Here is a 24067-nt window from a genome sequence, read left to right as displayed (position 1 = left end):
TAATGGATAAAGTGCCATTTTTAATACGAGACCCCTTTCAACCTTTCATCCCAGCCAATCCCCTGCTGCCATTCTTTGTTGACAGCAAAAAAGAGCGGCATTATGGGCGATCATTTCTGTGGTATTTTAATAACTCAGGTCAGCTCATCATAAACGTCTCAAGGCAAGTGGAGGGGGGGGAGTTTCGAAGTGGCACGAGCACTTCAAAGCTTTCGTTCTCCTGCATGGCGGGCCCTTCACTAAGGATCTCATCAGTGACTCTAATAGACCTGCACAGTAACGGTGACACGAAAATACACAAACCCTGATTTGTTGAACATATGTTTGGTTTGCTTTTTGCCCCAGGCGACGAATTACATTAATTCCTGCTGCCTGGAAGGCTGAGTGGGTGGCTGTGCAGGGGGCCTCTGATTACGGCCGTCACCCAGCCCACCGCTAGGGTAGCCTTGGTAATGGGGCCCGGCCCTTCATTAATGTTATTAAAGGGGTATGAGGTAAGAGACCGAGGTGGAATAGTGTTTAGCGTTGCGGCTGAGAGATTATGGGGATTAGACATGATAATGCAACACAGACAGGGCTCTCCAGCAGGCCCGGGATTAGTGTCAGCACGCCACAGCAGGTCTGGGTTAGATAGCGGCTAATTCGGTAATGCTGCATACAGGTGACCCCCGCTCCCAGGCATCACTGCCGCTGAAGGGAGGCAGTGTTTGATGAATTTATAATGTCAAAGTGATTATTGAGAGGAAACATGGCGGTGAATGTGAGGGTATTTTGCCTAAACTGGTGCTTTGCTTTGCTTTTTTCCTCCAGTCGGTCCACATGTAAGTTTAAAATAATAGCTGAATGATTTTCTGTTTTTTTGTTTTTCTTTACAGTTTAAAGCCCAAGAATTTGTTCAAATGTAAAACAATGAATTCATAGCATCATTGCATCAATAATAAAGCATGCCCACAGTAAGGCTTCGTGGGTATACCTGTAAAGATGGCTTGTGTCAAATTGCTTTCTTTCCTAGATTAAGTAGTTTGAAGGACATTTTTGGGCGGTGCGAGGTAAAAGGAGAATAAAGCCACTACAAGCAAATGCAGAAGAAATGCTTCTGCAATTGTTTAAGCATCCTTTGATTGCTATGCATAAAATGTCCATCCTTAAGAAATTAAAATGCAAAAGTAATGTTTCTGGAAATGTTCCTCTTTATTTGTAAATAATTTTAAAAAAGCAGGTCGCTCATGTGCACTGAAGAAAAATTACATTTGATTTTGGATCACTGTGAAACATTGTACAAAAGACTTTGGTCAAAAAAGACTTTTAGGGTTCATGTTGATGTAACAAGGGGATTTTTGCAGTGATCTTGCAACCTCTGAGATTTATCCTGGGGGTAAATGAAGGTTAGTCTTTTAGTCTCTTTTCCTGCAGCACATCAAACTCTAATGCTTTTTTTAAGTAGGTAAGTTGTAAGTTTTCTAGATCTGACAGTTCAATTATGTTGAAATTTTCAACAGAAAAAATAGCCTGGACTAATTCCTTAGATATTATATGTGGAGAGATTTTCAGGTATTCATCATTGCCTCTTTTCCTGCTTCATTTATGTTCCTGCTTGTGGCTCTGACGTCTTTCAGGAAACCCCATTTGAATATGTTGAGGGAGGCCACAGTGGCTCATGCACACAGGGCACACTTTGATCCCTGCAGATCTGAGGGTCTTTTTTTTTTCATCCCGAGGTTGAGCAAGTCATGGAAGCCTTGCCCTGCCAGATGTTTGGAGACCAGACTTCTTCCTGTGTCTCATCCTGCCGTCGCCTCTGGTGATCGCATTGGTTCTCTCGGGCTAGAGTTCGACCTGGAGTGTTTCAGGACACCAGTAGAGGGAAAAAAAAACAGAGAATTAACCGTGGTAATCGAATTACTCCACCCCTCCAGACACCCGCGCGCTCTCTACACGCTGCTCCCATTAAAGCCAAAACACCAGGGCGTGACCTGGAACCTCTCAATGTGTTTGACGGACGTTGGGTCTTTCCTGCATGATTTTAAAAAGCCTGGTGTTCAACTGAGAGATCTGTTTCACTGTATATCCGACACCAGGCTAAGCGACTGTTCTCCCTCTTTAGGCAGATACCCACAGTGCTGTATTTTATGATGGGGAGAGAGCATTAAAACACTTTGTACTCCAGGCGCTCGCAGTTGTCTTCAACACCAACCTTTGATTTTTCTTTTTTTCTCTCTCTCGCTCTCTCAGCGGAAAAAGTTACACATACGCAGTGTTGTCTTGTAAGCTACACGTTCAAGGCGATGTCACCTTCCGTCACCTGTCTCCTGAGCACTAAATATTAATGCAACATGTTTGGAAATGAGTCACAGAGATGTGTGCAGAAAGAAAGCCTTTGCTAGCAAGCAGCAGATATGATCAGAGCGCTGCTTATGCTCCTCAGCGTGGTAAACAGGATGGTGCCGAGGATCAGTCAGAGCTGACTTTATGGTTTATGAAAGCTGAGCTACTTATGTTAACAGGCTTTTTGAAGATTATAGTTGTGGTAAACATACATGTCAAGAGAGAGACAGTGATAAAGTGGGGCTACGACACAGCCCAATTACCTCTGTGCCTCAGAAGATGGTTAACCTGCTGGCTTGAAAGGATGAAACAAGAAGAAGAAAAACAGGAAAATAGTTAAAGTAATGTCTTAATGGTTATAGTTGCATCCCCTCTGCACAGAACACGGTACAGTCAATAAGAATTGATTTGGGTTGTTGCTCCGAGCTGTTTCTGTGCTTTATAGCTGCAGCTGGGAGCGCTTGTTGGAAATGTGGGCGCAGTTTTTCCCCACACTGAGGTCATCCCACACTCACAAGAACATTTCACTTTCCTCTCCGCCTGCTCCTTCCCTCAGCTCTTAAACGTCTTCCCGCATGTCCTCCCACAAGGTTTGCAGCCACCAGGTGCTGCTCCACAACGCCCCCCCCCCCCCCCCCACCCCCACCCCCCCCCTCATACACCAACACCATCACCACCAAAGCAGCATCACGGTATCAACATGCATCTGCCAGACAAATGATCCACCCTCTCCATGTTCTCTAGACAAATACTCTCCCTCCCTCTCGCTGTCTCTCAGCCTTTTGATTTATCTGTCTGTCTCCACATATCGCCGCGTCTCCACCGGATGCCTTCAGTTTTAGGCAAATTACAGGCTCGACGTAGCGGCAGCAGAGATTTGGAAGGGATAGGAAAGACTCAACTTAACGGAAGGAGTTGCCTCTGTCTGACGCTACCTACGTAATCCTCTTAATGTCAGTGGGAGTAGTTAACAGGATGTACTTCCAAACTACTCATCATCACAATTCCAACAGCATAATCTCCTCAGACATTAAAATCAAGGTGGAAAACGATGCTCAGAGTTCTCTGTGATTTTTCACATGTCGATTGAGTCACTTGGTGTACTTTAGCAAACTTTTCCAAGCACAAAATGCTATTAGGTTGTTATTGTACTAATTTTATTTAGCAAAATTTGCTGGTATTCCACTGATCAAGAGAGAAAAGGCTCAGTGCCCTTCATTTCCATATTTAATCTGTTTTTGGCTTTTCTTGTCATTCATCTCTCCCTCATCGTTCTTTATTCTTTTTTACTTGTCCTTCTTGGTCAGGGTTATAGATTACATGTATTAAGCTTGTGACAAATGATCGACTCCCACAATCAGATTTCTCCTCCTAGCAAGCATTTTTGTCAGGAGTCAAAGTTCCAAAAGTTGCTGTCAGTGGAAATGATTGATTTCAGTGTGAAAAATTGCTTGTAAGTAACAACATCCTCTGCTTGCACTAGTGAAAACAGATGCAGGATCTGCCCCCTTTTTCTGCATTATCTGCGAGGCTTGATCAGTTCGGCTTCTAATTTAAAGCACATGACTGGCTATTAAAGGAATGAGAGAAAGTTCTGGAAATGCTCTTCCACTTTGCATATCTGGTTTGGGTCTTTGTTTGCAAGTTAAGAATAATATCTGTTACTGTTTGCGTGCATGTGTGTGCACGTTTGTGTGCATGCTGTCTGGGCTAATGTGTGCGTGGATGTGTGTGAAGAGGCGGTTGTGAGGTAAAGAGAGGGGTCTGGATTGCACATGCCTCATTTAGACATCAAAGGCCTCTGCTGATGATTTTTCCTTATAATCCATGCCTTTTGGTGCCTCTGCTCTCTCCATCTGAATAAACAAAACCCGAGCGGTTCTCTGTGGTCTGGGAGAAGTCAGGTGATTGCAGCACGTGACTTTGGAAGTAAATCGATACATCTCTAATTTATTCCACTAAAAATCCCTTTTAGCGGCTCTTTTATGTTGTTTCTGAAGAGCGTTCTGATTTTCAAGGGATTTCAAAGTGGTATTTAGAGATGTAATACGTCTCATCTGCTAGTCTTTGAAAATAAAAGAAGTACCTATCTCCCAAAAAAACCCAAAAAGAATTCTTTTTATCTCAAGAAGCAAACATGTACAATATGTAAGTCTTTCACCAAGAAGAGCAAACACTGCTTGGCTTTCTTTTGATAGGGAGAAATCAATATTGCATGAAACTTACTGCCTCTGTATTCCCAGTTGGCTATTATTCCTCCCCACCCCAAACAGCAAACGTTACCCACGATCATTTAGCAAACCCTTGGTGTGAGCCGCTGCCTGACCCCTTCCCAGCTCTGCCCGCCCGTGTCCAAGCTGTGCTCCCATGCCAGAAGCCAGTTTGGCAGGCTCCCTGCCTGTAACATATCTGCAGGAGCAGCATTCCTCTGGGGCTGGCCTGGATCAAATGACAATGGTTTCCCAAATGGAGGCACAGAGATGGGAGGCCTGACCCATCCTCTGATCTGCTACACGCTCTGATCGCTGCAGGTCAGGATGGATAAATTGTGAGGCTAAACCTCCTGTGAGATCTGCAGGGTTAGATACAGCACCTGAGCGATAAGAACTGCATCCGTAGAAACAGACACATTAATATCTCATCAATGTCAGTAGGAAAAAAATGTCTTAGTAGAAACTGATAAAATAATAAAGCTGCTGAGAGATTTTGCAACATTTTCCATTAAAAACATCAAAGAGTGCAGTCGTTGTTGTGTGACTGTAGGTACTAAACTACAAGGTCATTGTCCTACATGATCATTTTTTTTTATCACGTAGGCCCTTATTTTCCAAATTCGCCACCTCTGCCACATTTCAATAAATTTTTATTGAAAGTTCTACGTCACCATCCTGACAAAGAGGAGCTGTAAAAGAGCGAATTCCAGTGCCAGTACCGTATCCCACAAATCTGAAGTAAGCGACCCCGAGCCAATGCTGAATATTTTTCTTCTTTTTGCACAAATGCCACCTCTCAACCAAGTTTCATGAAATCCATCTGAGTAGCTTTTACATAACTTTGCAGGAAAACAGACAAGGTTCCACATTTGGCTTCTGTCTTGATAGTGGTATTTGCAGTAAACACAGCTTCAGTTGTAGGGAATGTAATTTGGAGGTATTTGGTCTTTTCGTTTTAGATCAGTTAATACTTTTCACCTACTGTGACATTTGCTGGGAAAAAAGATATCCTCAAGGGCTTAGAATCTATCCTGACCTGAACACTATTAAAACAAAATTTTCACTAGCTGTTGAGAGTTGTGGGGGGATCGGCCAACAAACAGATGTTGTCATTCCTCGCAGTACGACTAAAAGTGATGCAGAGTTTTGTTTGTTTCGCAAAGCCGTTTGAAGCTCATGTTTACAGACACCAACTGGTAGAAAACAGTGTTTACATTTATTTATCTATTTATTTAGCAGGATTTATGTTAATTAGCTGCAGCTGAGTAAACTTACTGGCCACAGTTTTCTTTACAGCCAGTCATCGGGTTTAGCTTTCACTTGCTACAGTTCTTGGGACACAGTTAAAGCATCAGCTAAAGAAACCTATTATGCTCATTTCCTACCCTATATATTTTTTTAAATGTAAAAGAATAACTGACTGAGAAAGACTCACAGTTTAAAGTAATCCTTGTTCATCTCATAGTAGGCCTTGGCGTGGCCCCCTGAGACTTTTTACCTCCCTTTCCCTTCAGCCCAGCTTCTTTCTGATTGGCTGTCCCTCGCGAACAGAAGATTTGAACAGCAGGTGGGTAGGACTGCTGTGCTCACAGCAAGAGCCGCCTGAGAAGACAATATTGAGGATATTCATAAACAGACATATAAAAGCACGAGTAGAAAAAATAGAAAAAAAAAAGAAACAGAGCTTCAAAAGCAGACTGATGTCTGAGCTTTTGGCTCACAGGGATTACTTGTACATACTCTGGCCTCATTATTATCTTTAGCCGTGTTTATAAGGAGTATCCAAAGCTGTAACTGTATATATATATATATATATATATGTACATGTAAAGAAAGAGGAAAGACATAAATCCCCTTTAATTTAATTTCACTTGAGGTTTCCAAATGTTGTTTTTCTGCATTTTCAACATAATCTATGAATCACTCAAGTCATCAGGGAATTGGGTATTGTCCTAATTGCACTATATGCAGGTAAGAGTTTGCATTATTCTTAAATACTTGTGGACGTGCTGTCACAGCTAATGTGTTTTGTTGAAAGCACAGAGTACGCAGTCTGTTTCATAATACGATTTAATTTCAAAAGTCTGTTCAAGGACGTTAGGATTCATTATTTGTGATTGAGGGCTTTGATGCAATTTCAGGGGAATAAAACATTTGCTTATCAAAACCATTTTCTGCATCATTAGCAGAACAACGTCCTACATACAGACATTGTTTAACTGAGACGTAAAGTGTGAACATTTTATTTGTGCTGATTTTTCTCTTCGTTGCAGCATGTCATGCTCTTTCAGGTTTCAAAGGCTAAGCAAGAGCATAATGTCCAATTAATTTTAATGTGAGACTAAAACCTAAGTGCTTCTGATGCATCCAAACACAGCTGCTTTTTTTTTCCTGAGCTATTTGCCTCAGTACATGAGATTTCTTCCAAATATCCTCAAATACTCAGGGGTAACGGGGATCCACACAGCGGACAGTTAGCACCTCTGAGGCATGGGTAGATAAGATTCATGGTAAAAGTTGGCTAATATCTCAAAACTGACAGGAACTTTCTGGGCATTTACAAAGTGTGACTTTAGTAAACCTGTGCTGGTTTGAATAACATCAAGAAAGCCGAGGAAAGATTGAAGGGGTGGCGGGGGATCCTGCTCTTTGATGTATAGGATTGAGATGTGATGAGGTCTGTTCAAAGTGAGTACAAAGTAGTGTTAAGATGGAAAAGGCAAATGCAGCTTTAGTCAAGGTAGAGAAGCAGAGGTAGCAAGACATGATGAAGAAATGTCCTGTCTCACATGAAATGCAGGCAAAGAGGATGAAACGTTGTCAGACATTAAATATAGATGGTGAGCTTTAAAAACACACTTTTGTAACCAATGAACTTTGAAATGCTAAGCAAGGTGTAGTAAGGAAGAGCAGCCAGCCCTTATTACTGTGTTATGTTTGAATATCCACCTTATCACATTTCTAATTGTCTTTGGTAAGCCAATAAGATTTCCCTTTCTGTGGTGCAGTTGGGAAGAACAGCCTTCACACATCTGCAGAGAAGAAATCACTCAGTAAGACAGGATCTGAATGTAGTAATTGCTTTTTATTCCTTTTGACACACTGACCGCAGCTTCCATGTGTCACTCATTTGAGTGGAAATTGGAAGGGTGAAAATCTACATCTAGAATCCTGCAGACCTGCTTAGTCAGGCTCTTATTGAAGTGTGCACGGTGAAAATATGTATTTATTGGCCATAAAATAGACGTCACTTCTCTTTAAAACCGCTAAAACTTTTAAATGTTAAATTGCATTCACTTGTGTTTGGGTGGCATAACCATAGACCACATATGGGCATAGCCACAGTGACGTCACCCATTGGTTTATGGACTCCCGCTTGGAAGCCTCGACTTGAGCTTTTTTACCATATTGGAAGAAAGGGGAGGCTCTGACTGAGGGGGAAAAGGGCACTGCACATTCTAACAGCAGTACTTGTCAATTACAAAGTAGCCATGCTCTAAAACATACTCATTTTTATCGTCTCTTGAAGTACAATGGGGGCCACAATTTACAACATGAGCATCAGTTTATATTCTGTAAGACCTAAATCTTGCTATTGAGACTATAAATTTATCAGATAAGTGTTTACCACATACATAGATTAAGTGAGAACTAAGACCATTTTCCAATAGACTTCCATAAACTAAGATTCCTTTTTTTTTTTTTACCCAGAGGAGTCGCCCCCTACTGGATATGAGTAAGAGTGCAGGTATTACTGCACTGGTTTTACTATGTTGATCTATGACTTATAAGCTCTGATAGATATGACACTGTAGTATCATCACATTTTTCTCCCTGCAGCCATCCTTCGTCTCATCTAACTAGTGTTTTTCCCCAAAATGTCACCCTGTTGGATTCCACTTTATTTTCCAGTCTTTATTACTTTGTTTGAATTTTACCATCACGCAGAGCTCTCTGCCTCTGCCATTAACACTTTGACATTTTCACTAATTTCAGTTGTGGTACACTGGAAATTGCCACCTGACCCTAATAGTGTATATTGTCAAATAGTTAATTAATTCTGTGTAGCTAATCATAAGCCTCTGCATACTCGTGTAATCCAGAAAACTATCAATGCTCCACTGAACAATCCTCCGCTGACTACTACTGCTGCAATTAGTAGATGTATAACTGATCAGCAGCACACTTTTTGATGTTTCCTTTAATAGGTTAAGGAATTGGATAGAAACAGGCAGTTTTGCATTTTGGAGAATTGTTTTCTGGTTATTAAACTACCACACGTTTCTGGGTAATAAGTCACAGCATTAAACACAATATGTACTCTGTTACCTTTATTTATTCTAAGAAGAATGCTGCAGGCATAAATCAGCATTAATTCCAGCACTGTGAATAGTATCCTTATGTGTTAAACCATCAACTAATATTACTGTTTTATGAGATTAAGGCCACAAGTTAGTATTTTAAATTTTTAATGCACAGATATTAACATTTTATTGTTAGCAGGTCCTGTTGTTACCAATATACTATTATTAACTGATTTTGCTTCATAATCATACACTTGTTTCCACATTATTACACCCACTTTCTACCCTCTTAGTACCAATTATGTGATATTAGTCTTATAACTACTACTGTTAACTACTTGGCATGTGGCTCTTTTGTCCTGGCTACCTCTCCTCACACCCAACCAGTTATGGCAGATGGCTGGCCTTCCCTAAACCTGAGTTTTTCCTTCCCACTGTTGCAAATTGCTTGCACACAGGGGGCTGTCCGATTGTTGGAGTTTCCTCTGTATTGTAAAGAGTTGAATTGGCTATTACTCGGTAATAATCCCTTATTAACCAAAGTAATACAAAGCTAGACTAGAAGGTGCTGCCCAAATGTTTCTCCTCAAACAACAGATACTAAGATTTCTCATCTTGTAAAGATAGTCATTTAATACCCTATAAACTCTTAAGTACCCAAGATTCCAAATACTTATTTTCCATTTGTTACAATCACACATCCATTGAATATTTGCAATGAGCAGTACTCATTACTGAGTGAAATACAGTTAATGAGATTATCTGCACTTTTAAATGCTGACCTACTTTTTCTGTGCCTACATCCTGCAGAGTTGAGTGATCCAGGACTGTCAGCAACAAATATGAGATCTTTCTTAGCTTAAAACTACTGACGTTATTACCAGGATGAACTCTTCTCTGAGTGTGAAGGTGAACTTTTCATGAACGCACGGTGTCACTTCTGCCTGTTTCTTTTGTAATTCGGCTACTACAAACATCCCCCGCTGTGCACCTGTGATAGATGCGGTTTATGTAATAATAATAAGCTGTTATTGAGTCATCTCATCAATGAAATGACATAATCTCACTTAAGTCAATTTAAAGTGTTTCTGTCACTTTTGCGTCACACACGGGCGCCGATTTAAAAAGAAGGCAGAATCGGTTTACCGCCGCTGTCATCATCGTCGGCATCATGTTGGAGCTTGTTGTTGTTTTTGCCTGGTTGGATCACTGCCCTCGTTTCCTCTGTTGCAGGTCCAGTGATGAAGCTGCAGCAGAGAACTCCTCGCCGGCGGGGCCAGCAGCCCAAGCTGCTCAACAGCCCCGAAGACAGCCTGTACTACAACCAGCTAAATGTGAGTTCAAAGTGCCGATAAAGGCCTTTGTCTGACTTTGGTTCCACATGATAATACAATTAAACCTACCTGTGCCAGACCCTGGAGCCCCACCCCCACGCTTCTCTGCCTCTTGTCTTGAACATGTGCTTATGCTCTTTATCTGTTGCTTTCATGTCAGGATGTCTGCCTTCACGGTGAATAATTGATGTGGTTTATCAAAGCTGAGCAAGATGCATGCTTCATCAGACTCACTTGAGCCCTTTGATCAGAAAAAAATTATGCTGTGACTTCTGATATTATCAGCATCTGCTCGCATTCAACACAAAATCACTTTGAATTAAAAATTAATGACTCTCTGCTCATCTTTTGACTGTGTGCTCTTGGCCCTTTCCTCAGAGAACTCTGGATTACCAGGGGAGCAAGAGGAAGCCGAGAAAACTTGGGTAAATAACTGCTTTCCTACTTACAGCAACTCTAAACAGAGCAGGCCCTTTGTGGAATAGGAGAATCCAGAAATGGAGTTGTTTTCTTATAATGTAAATGGAGAGCCGAAAATAACAGGGTTTTTATGAGGAGATGCTCTGCGTCATTGGAGAGGGGGTTACATATTAGGGCCTTTGTCATCATGCTAATTTTAACTGTTGAAGGTCTGCACTGTGCCTGTACTGTAATTGACGTTCTATTTCAGAGCAGTATGCTTAAGCAAACACCTCATCTCAGGTGCATCTGCAAATAATACTATTGCAAATGTCTAGCTTTACACAATATTAAACTAAAAAAAGGCACCATTCCTCTATCACAGTAATGTCTCACCACTATCTTTTTGTCTCCTTAAAAAAAATCACAGTCAAATCAAAGTGCTGGATGGAGAAGATGAGTACTACAAATTACTGTCAACTGTGGAGTCGATCCCTGAGGAAGAGCACTCAACCACCGCCCCTACCCACCCTTTCTAGTTGGGCCCCTCGTCAGTCAGAGCTGAACCATGTCAGCCGGTAAGACAGACGCTTCAGACGTGTAGACAGACACTCCAAAGAACATCCTCTGCTTTGGATGTGCTTCGGTATGTGGAGCAAGTAGCAGCGGTGCAGAATAAGTGACCTGCGCGAGCCGTGCCCTCGTCTGCTAATGCAAAGCGATCAGAAGGTGTTTACAGGAGCAATTCGCTCGTCATCAGTGACAGTGTTAGGATAGTTTCTTCCTTCGACTCAGAGTTTGGAACACATAGTTCTACTAGATTCTACTAGACTAGACGTACTAGATTTCTACCTCGTGTGCACAATTTTTCCAGTCTTGTTTTTTCTTTTATTACGATAACTTTAACTCTAGTAAGTTACACATCCGAGCTTCTGTTATGTGTGTTCTACTGCATGGTAAAGAATTTTATTTCTAGAGGCTGAAATCCTGCATGTAATCTTCAAATTGCAATAAAAATGGTGCAGAAATTCATAAAAACCCACATAAGAGAAGGATAAAGAGGAAGTAACATTGTCCCAAATATCCAAGCTCCACGGGGCTGCATATAGTGAATATTCCTATTGTCCATGTAGCTGTTAATTGGTTTATTGATTGATTCTTTAGTCTAACTAGTTTAGTTTAAAAAAAGATAAAAGGAAGCACGTCTTATATATCCTCTTATATTCATGACTAGATAAATTATAAGCTCATTAAATGGCCATTGATAATTTTCAGTTGTTTTTCTAAGGGTTGAATTGAGCCATCATTTCTCTGTTACAATGAAGTGCCCCTCATTTTGCAGGCAGTGCGCTGCTCAGCTCAGTGGGGTTAACTTGACGTGGAAACATCTACCTATTCCCGAGCATTACGTCTATTGTCTAAGACGGATCCGGAGACAAATCCTCGTGAAACCCAAAACTCTTTCGACGAGTTCTCCCACAGCGAGTTGCCTGTAGTTAAAGGGGCTTTGTGCTGTCTGAGAGCTGGAATCACCACACATAGCTTCACAGAGGCAGAGCTAGAACTCACTTTGAATTTCACCCTAAATACAGGAATTTTCTTTTAAGATGTGAAGTGTCGGAAATGCAGGGCTGGCGAGTTGATTTGTAGAGCTTTTTTTTTTTTCTTTTCAATTTGCATATCATTTACTGCATCTCCCTTTGTTGACACCCGAGGGCCTGAGAGGAGATTTTGATCTTAATAGGAAGAGTAGGGTGGTATGACTGAGGATCTCATCCTCCTTATACTCAGCGGGGAAAACATTAGAGCTCTGCCTTGATAGCAAACCCAGCTCCACTTAGGTTCAGATTCACAGGAATCCTGGTGGGTTTAACGAGGTCCAGGGTGTTCATCAAATCCTACAGCTCAATGCTGTGAGGGTCAGACTCGGGTTGAGACACTGAGGCTTTACTACTTTACTACTACAAGCTGTAGTAGTAATCTTTGATTTTCCTTCTTTAACCTCTCAAGTCTCCTTTTAATTTTCTGCATGGTTGACGCTTTTGTCTCTATTTTTTTTGTCACTTGACACCACTGTGGTTTAAATCTGCCATTTTCCAACCATAACTGTGCTGTTTGTTGTTTTAAACAGCCACAGTGTCTTTAGTGGTGATGTGGTTAATCCACATAGGTTTAAAAGTTGCACATACTGTCTCCTGTGAGGAAGACATAAATAGAGGTAGCTAAAAGGTGTTTACATCTTTCAGTAGACTTACTGCAAGGTACGCATATTTAATGTTATTAAGCCTTTGGTTGAGCTGGTCTTGAGCTGATTGAGCTTTTTATAGCATAACGTCAATTGATGAGGGCTTTTTTTCTCTATGCTTTATAGCCTTGTGACAAAGTTTGGGAGTTCTGGACAAAAATATCTGAAAATATTTGTGATATTTATAAATTCTGTTCTGATCCAGATTTTTTTTTAGGTAATATTTTAAGAATTAGAGCTATAAAATAAAGAGAAAAGACAAACTAGCATCACAAGAGGCAGACTGATTAGATATTCTGATGATAGACTGAATTGTGCCCACAGTACAAGGGTCATATAAATTGAGTTATGTATCCCAGATCTCCCAGGAGTACTAGACTACAAAATGTGCCCATTATAAATGAAGACATGTGTTGACAGCCACATATTTGGTGAATTTAAGTGGTGAGAGTATAAATATAATGTATAAATAAGTAAAGTATAAATAGCTGAAATACTCTAAAACTGAACACGGCACAGTTTACAATAAAATACGAAAGGAACATTTTTGGTTTTTCTAAATTAAGATTTTATAACTAAGCTAAAAAAAACAAAACTATTTTTCAGTTTATTGTCATATTTAAGTCCATAAAAATTCAAAGCGTAAAAACCCCGGACCACTGGCAGTGTTATAATGTAGTGTCACAGTTACTTGAGAAGCATTTCACCTCCGGTCGTAGCCACAGATCCTGCAATAATTAAAATCCTCGTTGTGCATTACTCCCTTGCTGGGATAGTTGGTTCCTCTGAAGAGCAGTCTGAAATAGGTCACCCCAGCACCCTGTAGTGAATCTTAAAAGTACACTGAATCAATTAAGTGTGATCATGCTCCCTTGATTATTTTGGCCCTGTTTTACCACAGAGAGGAATTTCAAATAGGCTCGCTAGTTTGAATAACAAGGTTGGACTGTAGTGACAAATGGTGCCAGAGTGGGTGTTTCTTCCCCTGTTTTCCTCTGCCAAATTAACTCCCTGGCTGATTGCCTGCTTTAGCATATGAGAGGAGGTGAGCAGAGGTGTGCGCGTAATTGCCTCGGATAGCTGATTATGTGTTGCAAAAAGGCAAATGTTATGAAATGCTGTTGTCATTCCGATGAGGGATGTTCTGACCTGACGAACCAAACCCCTTGTGTTTGTTTAGCCTCCGGGTCATTTTGGGGGACAGCGGGTAGGTTAGGCCAGCGTTGGAGGCCTGACACCTGTGTTTTCTTTAATACGTTTTTGTAAAAAAAAAAAAAAAAAGCCCAAAAAAGCAGCTCCTTCTTGTTTTCCCTCATTAAATCTGACAACATCTGGTGTGCGGGAGAGGACTCCTTTAATGTGGCTAACGTTACTGCTGCTGTTATTCTTGCCATTTTAGCTATTTGCTTCATGTGCTGCACATTCATTAAAGCTACATCCAAGGCAGCTCCAAACACTGTTATCCAAAGTTTTTAAACCACCTTTATGAAAATCGCCTGCGCTGCAGCCTTAACAAATGATGAAAAGCTTTTATTTTCTAAAGAAGCATACTTACCTTTTCACCTAATAGTGATGTCTCACTTCAAAGAGGGAACACGATTAGGCCAACATTGTCCTGTTTCTCTATCCTTTGAGTTCAAAGGGAGAGTTTCGATGCAGCATTTCATGTGCAGCCTTTTCAAATACTGTTTTAATGCAGTTTACGTGCTTTTCATATCGAGATCTGTCACATTTCCACCACACTAAATGTATCTTGCTATATTATGGTTGCATACCATATGTTGGGATTTTTTGTGAGTAAAGAATTAATGCCTTGCTTCATAATGCAGACTACTAAAATAGCTACAAACTCAGCATTGCAGTGCTGTTTGCTGGCTAGCGTTGGAAAGAGTGACATGCAAGAGTGTCAGCCAGATGTCAGATGTATGTGAAAGGGCAAAAAAAGAGAAACATGCCCTAAGAATGCAGTAATAAAGAAACTTGTTGAGCAGGTTAAAAGCACAGGGAGGAAGAGGAAGAGGAGGAAGAAGGAGATAAAAGAGTCCGTTGAGCACATACATCAAAGGTCTCTTAATGACAAGGGATGCCATTAGGGTTACAGTCGCTTTTGTTTCAGCTTCCTCTCACCTGCAGTTTGTCGAGGGCGCTCCATGCGCTGTTTTTGTTGTTGGCATTTGCATGAATGTAAAATGCATGCATGAGAGGAGGAAAGAGTTTGCTAATCTTACAAGTGACTAAATGTTTTGGTCCAAATTACAGCTACCTTTTCATTTGCAAAGGAGACATCTTACCCTTGATGTGAGAGGGACAAAGCTGGAGAAAGCCAGCATAGAACAATAGGAACAATATGGGAAAGCTGTTATCCTGTATGCCATGAAATTTATTGACTTAAAAGTTTTTTGGGTGCCTCCGGTGCTGGAATGGGATTTGACAAATCAGAGCGTGAAATTATGATTAGCCCCTCTCAGTTTGTCGAGGGAGCGGGGCACTAGCAGACTTGGCATGGCCAAAGGTGTAACCTGTTTTGTTTTGCCCCAGCATTGCTTTCCCAGATGGTGGGACCAGCTGCCGTTGAATAAACGCTGGACTGGTAACAGTGTGAGAATTACCACGGCCTTGTTTCGGTTTGGGATGCATAGCTGAAAGGTTGTCATTTTTGCCACTGCCAGGAGGAACCGGAGCGGTCACCTGGTGTTCAACCAAACAACCTTGATTGAGGTCACACTAAAGTAGTATACAGTGTAATTGTTTTAATACTTTCCTTATATGGCCCATGAAATACTTTTTTTTACCAGAAGACTCTTAAAATAAAGGTGGACATTTGCAAATTGCTTATAAATTGTGTTTTTTAGTTTATTTGCTCAGTTTTCTAAAGTAGAGAAGTGGCTTAACACAGTTCTTGAATAGAAACAGGGTTTTTTTAGGCAAACAAGCTGTAACTATATAGCACATTTCAAACAACTTAAATTAACAACAAAATGGAAATAAAAAATATTTATGTAACACCAATACAAAATTATGAAAGATAGCCATAAAAGACAGGTAGTTAACACAGTATTTATCTTTTATTATTTCAGGTAGATACAATACTTGTGTGAAGAAGGAGGACATTTTTTCCATGCAGATTATTTATCTTTTATTTGTTTTTGCTCCTCCAATATCGGTTAAGTCATACTAACATTAATTTTATATAAATCTGAGCAAATTAAAGATCTTCTAATTAAAGACCCAGGCATTTTTTCGTGACTCCTAATACTATTGTACATGGGGGGAAAACAAAGTTCATTTTGAACAACTCTAAAATCTCAAGAATAGCTTAATAAATGCCTCTCTTCAGAAATGCCATTATATCTGCCAGTGTACCAGTTGATGGGGCGATCCACTTTCTCTGTATATTAACTTTCATGGCTAGCTCTGCATAGTAATCATGGCAACATTCAATGATGTATTATTGACTCTCTGAGGTCAGAGCTACTTTGCCTGTTGTCGGTTGGCCTGATCTGAATTTGTTTCTGCCACTGGAAAATAAATAAGTGGATAAAAATTTGGTTAGTACCTCAAAATTTTGCCTTGCTGACCAAGTATCTTGACATTTTGGCTTACTTCTGATTAACTTGAAATTTTGGGATACATAACTCAAAATTTACAATTTAAAATTTGACTGGCAAAAAAACCTGCAGAGATGCCATATTAATATAAAAATCTATAGAAATACACATATAAAAGGGGGGGGGGGGGCACTTGCATTGAAACTCCTATAAGGCAAAAACGGCATTAAGCATTGCATAGCTATATAGTGACATATTCTGCCACAATATCTGACAGCTTGTTACGTCTCCTCGAGGGCAGAAGGGGAAACCCGGTACAGGTGTTATAAAAAAGTTTAATGGCAGCGCGCTCAAAATAAATAACCCAAATTCAAACAACAAATGCGGGGGAGAAAGGGACAGTTTGGTGGTTTTTTTTGGCACAACCTAAAAGACAAAACCAAAACTTAGCTGAGCTATTATCCTAGAAAAACAAAAAAAGGGGGGAAAGACTCTAAACCTCAATTCAAAACAAGCTCAAAATTACATGGGTGGCACCAACCTACTTACCTAGTGTTTCTAAGAAAAAGACTCTACGTGAGTAAATGTATGGGGTCCCCAAACTTACCTAGTCCACTTTACTCCCACCACAACCATCAAACAAAAGAAATACAGCAGAGGCATTTTAGACATGTGCCAAACAATTCGAAGGAGGGAAGAGAGCCGCGCCCAGCCACAGGTCAGTCTCCTTATCAAGGTGTGCCCTCCTGGTTTGTCCAATCAGGGTCTCCCTCCTCTAATTAGTTGGAGATCCCCAAATTGACATCAGCCTGCAGTCTGCGTACCTAAGGGAATGGCAAACAAAAGGAGAGGGAAAGAAAACATGCAGCCTGCAGACACGTAACACAGCTTTATGTTAAAGCAAAGTTACAAAACTGAGTTGAACATACATAACTTTGTAAATATTTATATTCCAACTTCTAGTGCTGTTATTTTCTCGTGTTTTTGCTTTTTGAGGATGACAAGAATTTCTAGTGTAAGGTTCAAATTTCTCACAGTTATGTCGTTGCCACCTGCTGCTTAGTAGATCGTGGAAAAAGGTGATATATTTGTAGCAGCTCACAAACATTTCCAACAAAAGATGACGGTCATATAATAAACAAATGTTTAAAAAGCTAAGTGCAGTAAACTGAAGGGTTGATAGCACTTGATTATCACAGGAGTGTCCATTGGATCTGAGTTTGGTGATTGGAGGTGAGGTTGCTTTATTATAATGTTCCTGGGAGAGCGCTGCAGGCTGTAACTCACTCTGTTCAAGTCTGTACATCATCATCATCATAGAGGGGAGAGAGTTTTCCTCTTTAAGGCTGGACTGGATTAGCACATTCAGGGTGGGCTGAGAGAAGGTAAAACGACCTGTCCCGCCTTACTTGACCCCCAAGCCAACCCAGCACATTGCCAAGGCTTTGCTGTTTGCTCTTGAATATGCAGAGATCCCCGGCTTCATAGGCCTGGAAGAGGGAGAGAGAGAGGAAAAAAAAAAAGACTTGTATCGCGTTGCAGGGAAAATTAGTGAGACCAAAGTTGGAGTTTCTGTGTGTTGGGGGCTGTGAACAATGGCAGCTTTCTGTCAGACAGCAACTTCAAAGGTCTGCTGAGTGACTGCTCTGAGTTATACTTTGTTGTAGATCACTGAGGAAATTCACAGATGTTTTCTCATACGAGACACCATTATAGCGGCTCAAGTACCCAGTAGCCTCGAGCGCCTCTCCCTCTCTCCCCGTCTTTCTCTGTTTCTCCCACACGTTCACACTCCCTCTCACACATGCAGCACCCCATCACCCACCTCCACTCATCCCCAAGTCTCTGATATCTCTTGCATGAGACAGATGTGGAACCTGTTTTCTCTCCAACTGTCCAGAGAATATGGAAAGTTAAAAAGGGTTCGTGTTGTGGCGTCGCCCCGCGACTCTGTCAGATCCTCTCTTCTCGCTGTCAGTTCACTCAAAAATGTCAAGACCGTACACAGCTACACTTTTTCACATCCAAAGTTAGAGGTCAATAGAATAAGGTGGAATTCTCCCTGCTAAAATAGGATGTTAGTGCAAACCTGGGTAAAGATAATGAAAAGCATTTTAACATCTTTATTTTTCTCTCTTATCCTGCAGATTGCCTTCATTTGTCTTATGGATCAAAACAACCTGCTTCCCAACATCGCATTTGACATCTGTTGTAAATTTATATTTATTTCATGTAAATTGTTGTTTTATAAGAGTCAAATAAATGTGTCTAAATGTTTTTTAATTCATATTTATTACTGATGTATAACGGTATTTTGATATTGTAGGCAAAACAATTTACCCGCCACAAATCTGTTGTTTTATACATTTTTTTCCTCATTTTAGATTGATGAATTATTTCCCTCTCCCCTTTTAGATCAGACACAATAGTTTGGTTACAGCTAATTGTTTCAGCGCGTGCTGGCACTTGCACATACTGTTAAAAACTTATGGCAATAAAAACTTAATGAGTCGTTCTTTCTTCGCCTTAATTGCCCTTTACAGAAATGATTGTCACCTGTTGAACGTCTATGATCCACCCCACTGTTTTCTTTGATTTGCACTGTCAAGAAAGTGTAAAATATATATATATATAACTACTATGAGTGGGGTTTTTTTTGTTCTTCTATATACAGATTCCTGAATGCAGGTTCCTGCATATCTGCACCCTGAACATTATTTCTGATGCTCAGCTCTCCACTTTATACTAGAAAAGGCTGTATGAAGTACATAGTTGGTGCTGACTGAGTCCATGTTCAAACCTTTCCAGGCAACAAACTGTTGCGGGGGGGGGGTCCCTCCAAGTTAATTTTACCCATCAAATGCCGCGGGCAGAAATTTCCTTTAGCCAAACTGTCGCTGAGGCAGCCCTGTAAAACTTGAGGCATGGCCATAAGATGGTGACGGTTTGGAGCAAGTAAATTACCTCAGGGACCGGACAATGTGTTAAGCACACTGTTATGAATTTCTTACAAACTATATCAAAGTCCTGCTTAGCCAAATCCTTCCCTCAGGTGGCGTCCTATTGAGATGCATTAAAATGTAAGAGCCCACATTTAGGGGTGAAACGAACATCTCAAAGGAAGATATCAATAATTTCTGACTGCTGATGGTTCGCAGAATTCATGCAGTTGTCACATATGGCTGAAATATGCCTTGCATGGCATATGACAGCTCGCATGTAAAGCTGATTTAAGTGGAAATCCACCTTAAATCAGAATTAACATTTGATGTTTTTAAAGCCTATGAACCAGGCTGCTGTAGTAGAAAAATGTTGTTTTAGGGTGGATTCCTCCTTTACTGTTGGCATAAGAGAGCAGATTGCAACTTTTGACATTTATCTGACATTTAAACCTGGAAGTAAAAACTAACTGACAGCACTTTGCTGCACAAATACATCTTTACAGAACAGACTATGGATATTTTTTTAACCAGTGACATCTGAAGTCTTACAAATAGCTGGTTAAGCAAATTTTACAGCATCCTGTAGTTTTATCGTGTACCTTTCATGTAGTTTGAGCTCCTTTGTGCTAAGATCCTTCAAACAGTTTCGCACCAGTGAAGCTCACAAAAATTTGCAGTGAGGTATCATTTATGAAGCCTTTATAAGTTTTAACAGCTTTATAAAAATTTTAAACCTGCATTTATTCTTCTCCTTCTTTTGCTTGCTCCTTTTAGGTGTACACATAAACCCGTTATTAATGTGTTATAAATCTTTTTATAACAGGTTTTTCTTCTGCCTACACTTCCTTGGCTACACTTGTTTAAAAAAAAAATATTTATAGTATTGGTGACTAAATTATTAGCAAATATAAACCAAAAGCACAAATGAGAGGATACTTTTCACAACCTGGCAACCCCAAACTACATCTTATCAATGTCTCCTAATTCGGTTATTCAATAAATCTGTTTTGAGCTTTAATAAAGCTATGCAGTGTCTTAATTGGTCATCATCTCATGATAAGTTGAAAACAAAGTGTGATTTTAGAGGATCAACGGTTGGGGCAATTTTAAAGTGACACATTAAAAGTAAATAGCACCATTTTTTAGTACTGCTTGTTCAGATTTATAATTTCATGAAATCTGCGAGGTGATTTTCAAGCTTGTTGTCTTAAAACCTTCCTGATTGCCACATTTTTTGCATATTTTGAAGCAGCATCGAGCTCTGTGGCTGCCACAGCTTGATGTAAACAAGGTTAACAGTGTGACTACACCACTCACTCCTGTAGCCACTCTTGTAGTTTAGCATGGCTCCAGTGAAGCCCAGCAGGACTCCCCCTTTCCCTCATGACTGTGTGTAAAGCCGTGGGAGAGAACTGGGAACATTAATCCCTTCAAAGGAACAGATCTAATTCAAAATCTGCCGCTCCAAACTAGTTGAGAGGACAGTGATTGTTTCTGCAGGGAAGCCAGATAAAGATCAGAGAGTTGAACTACAACTTCCATTTTTTTCCAGCTCGGCAAAACATTTAAAAAGAAGTTCCGGATGTTATCTTATGAAAACTGCATACTTTTGCCTTCATTAAATGCTCTGAAACAAAAAGGATGCAGTATTACAGGATGTGTTAGCTCAGGTTTCTTTTTTTTTTCTTTTCGAGAAGCTGCAGTGGATGGGATCATTAGTTTCTTTCTGGTTTTCGGGACCTGTTCAGTCATAAAGACATAAGAAGAAAACATAATTGAGATGTCCACATTTTAAGTGCTACCTTTGTCACCTCACTTATCTAACAAGTTAAAAACGTTCATTTAAATTACCTGCTGGGAGTTTTTTTTTTTTTTTCCTTCAGGCTTTTAGTTTGGGTTGGGAAAGAATGAACTGGATTGAGGTTCTGATAAAACAACTGATTGAAATGAGTGAAGGGGAAATAAGTATTTAAATAATTCAGAGAGGGCATAATTAAGTGTTTCAGTTCAAAGGCACAACAAAGATTTTTTTTTTTTTTTTTTTTTTTTTGGTAATTTAAGCTTGAAATGTAAAAGAGACGCAGATTCTTCAGAGATGAGAACTTTGTGTTGAGTCACTTGATTTGGTCTCTTTCCTCCATCAAACAGTGAGGCAACGCTCTTGGAGATCTCCAGAGATAACAATGTCACATTGTCACATAGGGTTCTGCTACAAATCCTTAATTACAAAAAAGAGGATCAGATGACTACAGCATCCAATACTGGGGTCTCCAGGCGGCATGGGGGTCTTTGATCAAGAAAATCCAATTATTTGTGTATATACATTTCCCACATAGTGATTACTTCATTAATTGTCCCGCCTTTATCTCCTCCCTTCCCAGCCCCCCTAATAATCAGCTCCTTTATCCAGACCAACAAACACACCATAGGAGCTTTGTGGATTCAAAGGATTTGCTTTCCCCTCTCAAAGAGCCGCTATTCTTTGATGATTGGGCAGCGGCAAACTTCAAAGTAATAAATCTTATTTCTGACTGGCTGGCGGCCCACCAAAGTCCTTATCAAATTCTAAGAAGTGATCCCTCACTCTTCAGATAGACCAAGGATATATCGGAGAGAGGAAGCACTGGAGAGTGACGCCCTGCTCGACAAGATATATTTTTTGTGTACCGCGAATGAGCATATTTGTCTAAATTAGTGCTTTTATTTTTTATTCGTCTTTATCGAGCGGAGGAGGACGTTTACCATGGCAGCAGTGGCTGTACTGCGGAATGAAACACTTCAGGCTTTTCTTCAGGTTTGTGCGCAAGTTTCTCTTCACTTTTCACCACTTTTAAGAACTTGTGAAGTTGCTAAATCCAGTTTATGCTCAAAATACGTGTCTTCTCATTTCCGACGCTAATTGTTTGGGGGCTTAATGAGTCCTGCTGCAACATGCCACCAACTTTTGTGTCGCATCATCACGATTGACTTCATCATTTAGATTCAGATTTCAGACCGACCATTTCGTCATAATTAAAAGTGGCATAAATGTGTCATAAATGTGTTAAACTGAGATCATAACGTTAAAAAAATGTGTGTCTCGGTTATCCAGGATCGCACTCCAAACTCTTCCCCAGAGAACTGTAAGCACTCTCCGCTGGCTCTCCTGGCTGCCACTTGCAACAGGATCGGGCATAACCACGGATCAAATCCCGCTGATTTCCTCCAGGTCCCCTACGATCCCACGCTGGGTTCTCCTTCGCGTTTATTTCACCCGTGGACTAACGAGGGAAACCCTCAGAGCAGCCTGGCCAACAACTCTACTTTCGGACTATCCTCCAAGCCCCAGCTCTCTGCGCACATCCAGAGCCCCTTCAGCTCCCACCACGAACTGCCCCTCACCCCTCCGGCGGACCCCTCGTACCCCTATGACTTCTCCCCCGTGAAGATGCTGCCTTGCTCCATGCAGTCCACCTGCCCTCCAACCTACGTCCCCGCCGTCAGCTACGCGGCTCCAGCGCCCATTCCGCCCGCGATGCCAAGTTTTGTCACGGGACCCTCCGGCCTTGTGCACCAGCAGCAGAGACAGTTGTCCCCAAACCCTGGAGAGGATATTCCGTGGTGGAGCCTCCAGCAGGGGAACCACGTAAGCCACTCTTCCTCACTCGGTCCTCACCGCTTCCAGCTGCAGAGAGGCTTGGTTCTGGGACACACGGACTTTGCGCAATACCAGACGCAAATCGCCGCTCTGCTGCACACAAAGTCCCCCCTCGCGACTGCGCGGCGGTGCAGGAGGTGCAGGTGTCCGAACTGCCAGTCCTCCACGTCCAGCGACGAGCCCGGGAAGAAGAAGCAGCACATTTGCCACATACCGGGTTGCGGGAAAGTTTATGGGAAAACTTCTCACCTCAAAGCGCACCTGAGGTGGCACTCGGGGGAGCGGCCGTTTGTGTGCAACTGGCTGTTCTGTGGCAAGAGTTTCACCAGGTCGGATGAGCTGCAGAGACACCTGAGGACTCACACAGGGGAGAAGCGCTTTGTTTGCCCGGACTGCTGCAAAAGGTTCATGAGGAGTGACCACTTGGCAAAACACGTCAAAACTCACCAGAACAAAAAGAGCAAATGCCACGACAAGACATTAGATCACGTGAAAAGAGAGGACACCAGGATGTTGTAACACACCTTATAGTCATCTTAAACAGTAGACTTTAAAATAGTGCAATACAGTCAGTGCTACACTAGTTACAAGTTCACAGTGAGCTGCATTTTTGTAGGGTACTTGATTAATTTTGTTGGTCGATTTCTTACATCCTGACAATAGTTTCTAACATTGCTGGTCTGTGTAGCACATTTGTGTGTGTGTGTATATATATATATATATATATATAAAGTTTCATAAGTTAATTTGGGACCATGGAGGAGCTCATAAGTTTGAATTCACTGTCTATATCATATCAAGGAAGACAAGTTTTCAACTTGTGTTTTGATCAATGTCTTCGGTGGAAGATTTCACTCCCCTGTAAATGATATTTAATAGCTTTTGTTGAATGAAAGTGTCTGTTTTTGCTCCATATGGGGTGTTTATAAAAGCATGCTCTCCAGAAGATCTGCTATTGTTAATATGACCTAAATGCTGTGTGAGAATAAAAGTTATGACGTTTTCCTCATCTCAGAACAATTCATTTAATATCCCTCAGTTATATGAGTGATGATGAGGCATCCAGGCGGTATATATATTTTTTATTCATATCACCTGGAATAATGTGTGTGCTTTGTAA

The 24067-nt window shown here is 41.0% G+C and overlaps 2 protein-coding genes across 6 annotated transcripts in view; both read left to right on the top strand.

The window, feature by feature from the left end:
• myo3b (myosin IIIB) overlaps positions 1-18761 on the top strand; it is a 71133-nt gene extending 52372 nt beyond the window's left edge. For all 5 annotated transcript variants that reach the window (XM_076875004.1, XM_076875006.1, XM_004557708.3 and 2 more), the window contains 4 exons: positions 10076-10176; positions 10555-10601; positions 11006-11153; positions 18516-18761. In XM_076875004.1, the coding sequence (XP_076731119.1) occupies positions 10076-10176; positions 10555-10601; positions 11006-11114 (257 nt within the window). In that variant the 3' untranslated portion in view covers positions 11115-11153; positions 18516-18761. The remainder of the gene's footprint in view (positions 1-10075; positions 10177-10554; positions 10602-11005; positions 11154-18515) is intronic.
• Positions 18762-19792: 1031 nt separating this feature from the next.
• On the top strand, positions 19793-23956 carry sp5a (Sp5 transcription factor a). The gene is made up of 2 exons (XM_004557709.2): positions 19793-22104; positions 22402-23956. Exons 1-2 carry the CDS (start codon positions 22054-22056, stop codon positions 23464-23466), a joined length of 1116 nt encoding a protein of 371 aa, XP_004557766.1. The 5' UTR covers positions 19793-22053; the 3' UTR covers positions 23467-23956.
• Positions 23957-24067: the final 111 nt, after the last annotated feature.

This window comes from Maylandia zebra, linkage group LG16 (assembly GCF_041146795.1).
Source record: "Maylandia zebra isolate NMK-2024a linkage group LG16, Mzebra_GT3a, whole genome shotgun sequence".
In the NCBI taxonomy this organism is placed as follows: Eukaryota; Metazoa; Chordata; class Actinopteri; order Cichliformes; family Cichlidae; genus Maylandia; species Maylandia zebra.
The sequence above is the reverse complement of the archived record's forward strand: the minus strand, read 5'-3'. Positions and strand labels throughout refer to the sequence as shown.